The sequence below is a fragment of the Octodon degus genome, unplaced genomic scaffold (assembly GCF_000260255.1).
Source record: "Octodon degus isolate 3935 unplaced genomic scaffold, OctDeg1.0 scaffold00001, whole genome shotgun sequence".
Lineage (NCBI taxonomy): Eukaryota > Metazoa > Chordata > Mammalia > Rodentia > Octodontidae > Octodon > Octodon degus.
In genome coordinates, this window is record NW_004524577.1 from 40943849 (window position 1) to 40955015 (window position 11167).

An 11167-nucleotide genomic window follows, 5' to 3' on the forward strand; every position below is an offset into this window, starting at 1 on the left:
GAGCCTGCTGCCTCCAGAAGAAATGTCCGGGCAGCCCGGGCTCCCCCCAGGAGGGCCACGACATGCAGAGCTAGAATACAGTGAATTTAAGTTTCTTTAAACTGCGAACCCCGTGGCAGTTTGCTACGATGGCAACCGGAAACTAACACAAGGGTAGTACAAGACAAGGCCAGAGTAGCCTGGTCTGTTGAGAAATGTGGGTTTCATTTGAGAGGCAGTAAAGAACTACAAAAAGTTTTGACTGAAATACTAGATTACAATGAGAAGGTAGGGATAGTTGCTGGTAAGCAACACTACTCCCCAGTTGTCACGCTGTTTCGATGTTACCGCTGTCTGGCCTGCTGGACATTTCTGGACACAAACTGCCTGAAGAGCCAGCAGCGCATCCTTAGCCATTAGTCCCGCCCTACAGCTGATAAAGCTCGAAAACTGCAGCAGCTCATAAGCCCCAAGTGATCTTTGTAAAAGCTACCAAGGCTTGAGCCCCGCGAGCAGAACTGAACCTGGTGCCTCCTCTTATTGTTAATGGTAAACACTAACGGGCATTAACAACCAGCCAGTAGTAAACAGCACCCAGCAACCGAGAAGGTCAGCGGTGGGCTCAAGCCAGCCGTGAGTCCAGCCACTCATCAGTCAGGTCACTCGCTCTCACGTCAGGCTTTCCACTCCACCTTCTATCACCCTTTCAGCTTTCCCTTCTAAGCCAGGAATGTGTACAAAGATCTGACCCAGGGGTAATGGATAGGAAAATCTCACAATGAAGCAATTGTCTAAATTGGATATAATTTCACATTTCTACTGTGCTTTTACAATCCTAAAAAATACACTTACATGAAATACTATTACTTTGCATCTTAAAAAGTAGACTGCTGGGAGCACTTGGGAGGCTGAGGCAGGAGGGGTGCTGCGAGTATGAGACCAGCTTGGGCTACAAAGTGAGGTCAAGGCCAGCCTGAAATGCACAGCGAAATTCTGTCAGTCAGTCTCTCTCTCTCTCTCTCTCTCTCTCTCTCTCTCTCTCTCTCTCACACACACACACACACACACACACACCCCATACACACACACGAGTAGCCTGTGCAGTCACTTTTTCAGTTTCAGAATGTTTGTCCTCTTGGTTGCTGACACAGAAACATTGTAATGCGACAGGAAGGAATGTTACAGGGCTTCCTAAATCTATTAGGCAGATTGAGCAGAATCTTCCCAAATACCACACTACAAGAAAATGCCAGAATGTCCACTCGGAAACAACCTGAGGGTCGGAGTGTGAGCAGGAACCAGTCGTCCTTCCTTAGCCTTCACGCAAAGGTGTGGGAGAGTCACGCAACCAAGCCCTAACGCGAGGGGTACGCGGCCAGTACAGCTTTAATTTGAAAATCTAATTCTGCCAGGAAAAGTTTCAGCACCAAGTCATTCCTCCTGCGAGGCTGGAGAGGCTGGAGAGGCTGGAGCAACACCGACACTAGCTGCTAACAAAACGCAAAGCTGACCTGGCCGGAGGAGCGGCTGGGCGCCGGTGCCCCAGCTGCTGCAAGCAAAGCGGGGTGGCTTACCGGTGAGGAGCCACAGGCAGGCGACGGCGAGCTCTGGGCTGGCGGGGCGTCGGGGCGCCATGGCTGGAGCGGCAGCAACCCCGGCGGGCTCGAGGGCGCGGACGGACCGGGCACCGCCGCCCCGTCTCTGGGCCGCCCTCGCCGTCCGCGTGGGTCTCGTCCTCGGCTGCGGCCGCGCGGCCCTGGCTCCGGAGTGAGGTCCTGACTTCTGAGCGACTCCCCTTCAGTGGGCTGCACGCTTTCACCTCCGCAGCGGGATCCGCTCCTCCTCGCTTGCAGGCGAAGTCTCACTGGCGAGCTTCCCGGGCTCAGGCAGAGGCATGGACAAATAAAGCCAGCATCGCGGGTCCTTTTTCGGCTAAAGTCCACAGCAGGCTGGGCAGACCTTAAAGGGACATCTGCCTGCGCAGTGAGCGCGGTCGCCGTCCGTGCCAAGCCCCAGAGACGGTGCAGGACGGGCAGGGCCGGCGCGGGCGCTGAGGAGGTGTCCGGCCCTGCTCCCCCAGCAGGCTGCTGCTCCCGAGCCCGAGCGCACGCTCTCCAGCGCGTCCCTCTGCGAGTGAGCGCGGAGCTCTGCTCCAGGACCTCCCGGGCCTCCCCGCGGCCGCCACGCCCACCGGCCCCGGCCTGCCCCAGGGGTCGCAGCTGCCGGGTGGCGCCCGGGGATGCTGCAAGCACACGCACGCTGGGGCTCGTCTACCTGGTTCTCCGGGGAGGGAAAACCAAGGGCAGCAGAGCAGGGAGGAATAAGACTGGAAGAAGAAGAGGAGAGACGTGCCAGAGGAAGGGGCGTGGAAGGCGAGGGAGGGAAGCAGCCTGGAGTCGGAATGCGTGGGCTATTTTGGGCTGGATCGGGAAGTCTGTACCCTGGGAGGCAGGCCTAATACAGAGCTGGGGCGTCTCGTCCTGAGTAAGTGTGCTCGGAGTGGCGTCCCGGTTGCAGCTCCCTGGAGACTGCCCCGGAGATGTGCCCGAGGGCTTGGTCTGTCCTTCCCCTGGTGTTGAACAAACTTGCTGGAGTCCAGAAGCAGTTGGGTGCATAACCTCAGCAAATGAGCAGCCGCGTCTCGGGGTCTCCAGAACCCCAAAGAAGAGAAAGGAGTGGATGGGGGTGGAGATGGGGGGTCCCGGGTTTAGAGGAATCAGTTCAACCCATAATTGAGTGTCTCTACAGGGGAAGGCAGCACAGGGACGCACCGCATCAAACTCAAGGGACAGGAGGAGCGCTAAGGCGCCTGCAGGGAGGACTGTACGCACCGCACCGCAGACTAAGGGAATACACAAAGTGAAACTTGAAGGCGAAAGGAAGGCGCTTATTGAAGGTCAGAAGTAAGGTGGCAGAGCCAGCCGAGCGGGGTGCACTAGCAAGCCTCAGCGCCATGCCCCATTAGCCGAGGAATTCCTCTTGTAGTTTATGAATTTGAGCTAATTTATTTATGGATTTGGAGCGGTTTATTACTAAGTAAATACACCCAAATCCTGTCTCACCCTGTTTTGAAGTTTCATAATGTCTTAGTTTCAAGATCATACAATGAGGTTCTAGAAAAATATTATTGTTGGGTCACAGTTCAATGCCATTAGACACTGCTGGGACTCCTTTGCTTCCACTTAGTGTTTTCATGTCTTTCCAAAGAATGCCTTTCCTGGGTAGACGACATCTCTGGGCATGGTCTCAGCGATGTCTTCTGTGAGTATAACCCACTGGGGCTTACTACAGTAAGTATTAAGATTAATACTTGAGCATTTAAAAATCATAAATAGTTTACTAAAGATAGTTCTCAAAATTGCTTAATGTTCAAGAAGTGGGGCCAACATGCAATTTTAATTTAAATGTCCACCATTCCTCTAGGACTTCACAGATGTAATGGTCATAACTGCCAACACCAGCGATATTGTTAACATTAATTTTCACGTGTGTTAGGAATCCAGTTGCAGTAGTCATTGATGTTCGTTGTGTCAAATAAATCCAAATGCAGAGACTGAAAAGTAGCGATTGTTTGAAGATTAAAATGAGAGTAAATGCTCATTTTTCTGAACCACAAAAAAACTAAATACAACTCAGTATTAAGCAAGATGTTTTCTTTTTGTCTCTTGCTTGATAGGAAGACATTTCACTAAATAGGCTGAAATTTGGAGAAAGATAAAAACTTGCCCGGTGTTGCAGACCCATAATTATATTACCATAAGACTTCCAGGTGCTGTAAGGTAATATTGTAACTCCCAACCTGTTAGATGTGCGGCACACTGAGTTCATGTTCCTCAAAATTGAAGAATGAATTCGGAGGCACAACAGAGGTTAAAAGTAGGAAACTTTACTGGTGGAGAAACAGCTCTTGCTTGAGAGAGATAGGAGCAGACCCGGGAAGTGAGCGGAGCCCAGCTCCCTTCGCACGCGAAGCTGCACAGAGCAGAATCGCCAGGTCAACGCGCGCACAGTGGGGCAGAGCTGTGGTCAGCCAATCAGGTTACAGATCCAGCCACGTAGGTAATGTTGATCGCGGGAAACAAGTCACGCAGCAAGTGTACCTGGAAAGAACAAGGGCCTTTTCAAGAAGAGATGGATCAGGAGTTCCTGTTCCCACTTGGGGGACTGATGCCTGTCTGGACTATGATCACGGCAGATGTTTGTCCCTCAGGGAGGCACGTAGGCCTGGTCATTCCATCTTTATCTTGAGGCCTGGCCTTCAACAAATGCGCCTCCGGCCACAGTTGTGGTGCGCTCTGACTTGCGCGCTGACTCCTCCAAGGGCCTCGCTCTGTCTGACTGCCTGGAATATCTCTACCTAACTTAGCTATCTATTATAATATAAGGATACTTTATACAATATCCTTCTCTATTTTAAATGAGACCTGACCTAACCAGGTTTCTCCCATGGTTTGGAGCCATAAGTGAAAATTTAAAAGCCTCCAGAAATTCGAAGACTGATTGGATTAAGAATTTGGAAAGTAGAGCCTATTAAATGAGGCAAGAGTATGTGGGATTATTGGAAAACAGTCTTACAAAGAAAAACATACACTTTACACCTAAACACTGTTGGGTTTTATCTAATGCACCAAGCAAGACTACTGGAATGAATAATGTTCTGGAGTTACACATCATGTGGATTGAAATTGCAACCTCAGTATAACAACTGTGGGACATAGGAAAAGTTACCTAGTGTTTCTGAGTCTTGGTTTTCTGAAAAATAAAACAAGGATGAAAACAGTGGTGTTCTCTGAAAATTGGAGGAATTAAACGAGGCAAAGTGCAGGTATTTAGCACTACTTTTTTATATTTTTTATTTTATTTTATTTTTTAATGTATTTGGTATAGGGTCTCACTACACAGCTCAGACTCGTATTGATCCTCCTGTTTTCAGCCTCCGCAGTGCTGGGATTACAGGTGCATGCCAGCACACCTGGAGTTGGTGGCCCACTCAGTGAGCCTAAGGGCGGGACCTGTGTGGCACGTGGTGCCGAGGATCGAACCTGGGTCCCTGTGCTTGCCTAAGCAGGCGCTGAGTCTGCTGAGCTATCTCGCAGGCCCTTAGCCTGACTTCTGAATTACAGCAAGTGCTAAGTAGGTAGTGGGCTCTCTTCTTTGCGGTTCTAGGGGGAGTGGAAGCGTGGGGCAGCCCCTGTCTGTCACAGGAGCCGCTCCTATCTGATGGCCTAAGAAGGGGAGTGTAATTGCTCACATGAGGCATCACTACCAGCTCATTATCTTTCTGTAATCCTCATATTTGTAATATTTACCTCACATTACGGAATTACCTAGATGTTATCTTGATGTGCCTATAAATTGGATAAACATTAAAATATCATCTCTCTGTCACATTAGCTATACATTTTTCTTGTTGTTAAAGATTTTTTTTTTTAGCAAGAAAAATATACTTCACTTCAAGATTGGGATTAGGAGAGTCTAGATTTCTGCCCTTGCTAGATAGACTAAAATCAGGTTTTCAAAAAAAAAAATTAATTGTAAGATTTCAAATAAGCTTTAGGGCGTCATTGAAGCGTGCATCATCAACTGCTCATCACTTCTACCCTGAGGAATTAACAGTGGCAAATTGTCTAGCTCTCCTGTCTTTACAATTTCATGAAGGTTCAGAATTTAAAATTTTATTCTCTGCACTCAGTAGAATATCTGACAAGTCAGAGATGCTAACTTATAGGGCTAACGCTTGTGGGCAACAAATTCATCAATCGTTTTTAATTTCCTGATGTATATTTGACTCCAAGTCTATGTTCTTCGGAGGCAGAAATGGGTAGCCTGTTTTTATTCTACTGTAAACCTGCTGTCCATTAAGTTCTTTACTTATAACTAGAAACAAAAAATAAGTAGTTTTGCCTTACTTCCAACATTGGCATGTTTCTTTTTAAGCCTATTAAATGAAGCCAAGTCTTCTAAATTAGTTGCCGATGTAATACCTCAAAACTGATGGTTTCCTCTGTGAGCAAAAGCAAGTCTCAGGGCTGTGGCTTGTGGACGTCATCACTGGAACCATTTGTTTCTTGTTATTGTGCAAAGTTCTTGTGTGTGTGTTTTTTTATTTAAAATATGAGATAGGTGTTCCTCTTGCCCTGTTTCCTGAAAGGGTTTATGCCAGAAACTTTATCCAAAGACATCTGGGCAACTAGTGCTTCAGGAAACAGCAAGCTCTTGCCTTAGAATCTCGGTGAAATATGCTCCTTAATCCTGAAGGAATTTCACTCGACTTACTGGAAGACCTCAGCATGAGTGACACATGAGGGCCGACTCCGGGAGGCTGTACCAGGGAGGTGCCCTGGCAGGGATTTTTAATCCGTGGCACTCTGTGACTCAGAATAATAACCACTGATGAGGAGAGGCATTTGAGCTGCACTCCGGGGCCCGTACTTTCAATCCGAGCTTGTGATGTTGAACTATACTATGTGGCTGGGCAATTCTAGGATTATTTGAGCAGGCTGATTTTTTTCCATTGACCAGTTTCTAAAAAGTTGAAGTATGTTAGCTCTGAAATGCCACAACTGTAACAAATATGTGATTATTTAGTAGATCAAACCACCAATATTATTTCTTCTAGCAAGACTGTATCACTAAATACAGATGGAGAAATACTTTTCTTTATTTTTTAAAAACATGTACAACAAATCAAGGGGAAGGTAGTCTGTTTTTTGATTCTGAAATAATGCTTAGGTAGCTCACAATTAGTCCTCATCTCTCCTAGACTAAGAGCAATTACTCATCTTTCTCTGTAACATTTGATTTTATGAAATTTCTTCATCCAGTCACTTATGGAAGTACTTCTATATAGTAGGATGAGGACCCAGGGATTCAGGGATTCAGGGATGTTCAAGTACTCAGCTTATTTTAAGTACGTTTACAGTCTGCCTAAAGAATAAGTGTAGAACAGGGTTTCTAATTGCATCTGACCATGAGAAAAGAGGATATGGCAAATCAACGGGAAAAAAGGTGAGGATTTCTCTGAGGTATGAGACACTGGAATTTAACCTTTGTAAGTAGACAGGATTTTACAAATAGTCAAAGTATGTAATTGGCTTTCTAAGCAAAGGAAACATGACAGGATGAATCAACTGAATAGAAATTTAAGAAGCCAAGCAAGGTTGGGACTAGACAGAAAGGATCTTAGGCAAGATGCCGAGGACTTTAGACTTCGTACAAGCATAAGACACTGTCCCAGCTCTGAGTGACATTCAAGCAGAATTTTACTATGATTTTGTTTTCCCTCTCATTTGCTTCCTAAAGTGTCTTGATTTCATCTATTTTCTGTAGTAGAAAAAAAGAGAGAGAGCAATCACAGCCATGAAACAAACTGTGAAACTCTCCTCAGCATTTTCAAATGTAGTGACTCTTTAAGGAAATCTCTAAGTGTTGATTGCCATGAGAGGTTTGTACCTAGAGGCCCATATGCTTCAGGTGCTCACAGGGAGTGCATCTGAGAGGTGACGGAGCCGAGGGAGCAGGTGCTCTTTGGTGTACTGATGAGCTCCTTACCAAGGGTGAAGCTGGCAGGCCACGCCTGGTCAGAGGAGGTGGGCACTGGGGGTGGTCTGCCAGGTGCGTCTCGTCCCCTGTCTTCCCCTTCCTCTCCCCCTCTCTACTTTCTGTTTTCCATGAGCAAGCCTCCTCTGCCGTGCTCTTCTGCCTTGGACCCAGATGACCACAGACCCTCTATGTATGGGGATGCAAGATACCTCTTTCCTTTGAAAAATTGTGGGTGTTGAGTATTTTATCTCAGCAATGAGGGAAGTAATGACTTAGTTAAGACAGATTTTGGTGGTGAGAGTGGTCTTGTTGCTGTGACTACCTCATCGTGCTGTTCCAAAGCCTTCGAGTTTGTTTGCACAAAGAGCTTGGAAAGGCTTGGAGGTGCCCAGTGGAGTAGCCGACCTAGAGTACTCTAAGCTGAGCCTGGAGGGAGATTTTGATCAGAGCTTGGAGGACTATAGGATGTTGACAGTGATGCAGCCAGAAAGTCCAGGCTGAGGAGGTTTCAATTGGGAAGAAGAACCCCATTGTCAGCTGAACTCCAGACCATGCGCGTTATGCTCTGACAGAAAATTGGTCTGCATTTTGCTCCTGTCCAGAGACTTTTCAGGAAACTAAATTAAGGGTGGCATACTAATGAATGTGGCTGAGGAGACTGCGGGCACCCAGACATTCAGACTGTGGCTTAGGTACTGTAAAGGGCTGTTAGCCAGTTCTGTGCTACAAATCAAAACCAAACAACATGATTTTACAGGTTTTGAGTTTGGCCCAAAGGGAAACTGTGGGAAGGTTGAAACCTGCAAAATCAGAGCAGAAGAGAGGTTGATTGCTGAAAAGATTAGCTTAAAAAACCTCCAACAATTGAACTTTACAACAGTTTGATAGGAAAGATACCTTGAGGTTGTGTGAGGAGCCAGTAAGACCTACTGTGTGCAGGCTCAAAATCACACAGGTAAAGCACCTTGCTTTGAGAAGGGAGACCCAGGGAGCTATGCTCTTCACAAAGGTAGAGTACTTTTGTTTGAGAGGGAAGCCCCAGGCACCAAACTTTAGAAAGAAGCAGCCTGCAGAATCTGTTCGTTGGGATTTAGTTCTTAGTTTCAAGCCATCTAGACACTCAGAGACCCTGTATAGCCATGGCAAAAGGAAGCCTGGCCACAGCTCCAGCTGACAGCAGACCCTGACATCATCCATGCTGTGCTGTTCTCACACATATGCAGAATGTAAGAGTTGTGGGGTCAGATGGGCTTCCACCCAGATTTCAGAAGAAGGCCTCGAAGGCCAGAGAGCGTGCTACTAAAAGGCCAGTGTAAAAAGCTGTGCGAGTAAAGCCCAGTGTGTTGGGAAAACCAGGAATGTGAAACAGCTGAAGAAAGCTGGAAGGAGTGAGAGAAGCTAGCCTGAGAGAGGAGCCATGCGGATTACGACCAGCACCAGCAGCGCTGGAGGGTGGATGGCCCCAGCTCCTTGGAGTTCACGTCTCACCACAGATCATCCCAGGTGCTGGACATGGAACTAATGGGGTTTATGTTTGCCCTACTGGATTTAGATCTTACTTCAGTCCTATTCTTTTCCATCTCCCTATTTCTCCCTTTAGGAATAGGAATGTTTAGCCAGGCCATTGGATGTCAGAAGTGTTTTTCTCTTCATTTTTACAGGAATCACTGCTAGGAGTTTGCCTTCATTTTAGAGGGGATTTTGGATTTGAACTTTTCAGCAATGATGAAACTTGGAACTTTGGCAAGTCGTAGAAACATACTAAGTGCATTTTGCATAAAGGGATGTGCATGCCTGTTTAGGGCCAGGAGTGGGATGTTATGTTCCCCAAATATCTCATGTTCTCACAGGGGCTTGGGCACCATGATTCACATCCCTGGATTAGTCCAAATGTGATGTTGGGAGGTGAGGCCCATCAGAGGAGGTGGGATGTTAGGATGTGACCTGCAGGAGTTTCTCTCCTCTACAGTCTTCACCCTCTGCTTCCTGCCTCCACACCACATGCTCTATTCTCCGTCTTGAGTCAGCTGACCATAGATTGAAGCCTGTATAAGCTGTGAGCCAAAACAAGTCTTTCTTCCTCAGAACTGCGGGTGTCAGGTATTCTGTCTCAGTAATGAGAGAAACACCTACAACAATATACTGCCAGAATAAAGCTGTAAATACATAGTTATTGCTGATAAGAGGGCATCAATGACCTAGAAAAATAATCTTTAGCATTTCTTTTAAAATTTGAAGAGGGAAAATATGAAAGCACTTACCTAAATAAGTTTTAGACACTCCAACTGAACAACGCACAACAGGTATTTGAACATTAGCAAAGATGTACTACTAATACTGATCATTTTTAGTTGTCTGGGGCCCAAAGTACACTACTGGGGATTGGGAGTTCCTGAACTCATAATTTTCCAAGTCTTTCCTCTGTGGGTAAAGACTTTTTTTGAAAAGCTGTACACTGCAGGAAAGGATCACAGAACACTTTATGCAGTCAGCCATAAAGTGATCTGGTGCTCTTCAGCTAAGGAAAACATAGGGAGTCCAGAGGATAGAGGCAGAGGCTGGGAACTGAAGCTCCTAAACTCACTGGAGTAAAGCAAGAACGAAAAGGCAGGTGTGAACAGCCAATGAAGATGGCCTCATTCTGGAAGGTTTGGAGCAGAACAGATGGAAATGTCAGGTGTGAGGCTGTAAAAGTCAAGATCTGTTCAACTTTTTCTTCCTGTAAACCCAACTATGTTACAAAAGAAGAGCAAAGACTTTTAAGGATCAAAAAGAGAGTTGGGGTTAAATTTGTCTGACCAATAACAAATAGTCAATTATGTCATTTCTACTATCAAATGCATAAAAAAGTAAAATTAAATACATTAGCAAAGTGAATAAAAATGATAATATTAGTATAAATTATTTGTTTATACAGTAGGGAACCATGTCACAGTAACAAAAAATGAGGACTATAAAAAAGAACAAATTTTCTGAAACTATTTTTTTTCTCTTAGGTATTCAATTATAAGAAAGTAATTTGTACCTTCCCCAGCCCCCTAAGATTGACTTTCTCTTTTAGTTAATGCCCACTGAGATGAAAAAGAGAAAAATGGAGGCCATCTGATCAGAGAATGAGTTTTTCTTCCCATAAGAACTACATGAAGTTGTTGAATCCTTTCAGTTTAGGAAGTCTTACAGGATATGAGATTGTGGAGAAATTGGTAGGTCCTGCGTGTAGGCTCTAGATCTAGAACAAACGCAAGATACCGGTGCATGGTTAATCCAGACCCAGCCTGGCCAGCACTCAGAGTGGCACCATCCCAGGCCACCACCTGGCACTGCTCAGGATCCGTCCAGCCTGGTGGGTGCACGCGGGCCTCGCAGTCACCACCTAAGTAAGCAGCGTGCATCATTCGCCTCAGGATTCAGTAACTTAGGCTCGTCCGTGGGTCCCAGCCAGCTGCCACGCTGTGCTACGTCCTGAGTAGGTTCACATATGATCACCCATGAAGTCAGCAGACCTTCCGAGGGGCTTGATGACTTAAAACACTCTAAGAGCGGCCCAGGAGCCCGAGTAGTGCAACGAGGGAAGAGAAAAGTGAGTACTCTCTCTTAGGCTTTTGAGTGACTAAACACTGGATTACAGTCTTCATTTGAGTTGGGC

General features: G+C 46.4%; 1 protein-coding gene across 1 annotated transcript in view; it reads right to left on the bottom strand.

Annotated features, from left to right (window-relative positions):
- The window catches only part of Itga1 (integrin subunit alpha 1), a 156419-nt gene extending 153813 nt beyond the window's left edge, over window positions 1-2606 (bottom strand). Inside the window, exon 1 of the mRNA XM_023709123.1 lies at window positions 1554-2606. Coding sequence (XP_023564891.1) covers window positions 1554-1614 — 61 coding nt within the window. The 5' untranslated portion in view covers window positions 1615-2606. The remainder of the gene's footprint in view (window positions 1-1553) is intronic.
- Between the last annotated feature and the right edge of the window lie 8561 nt (window positions 2607-11167).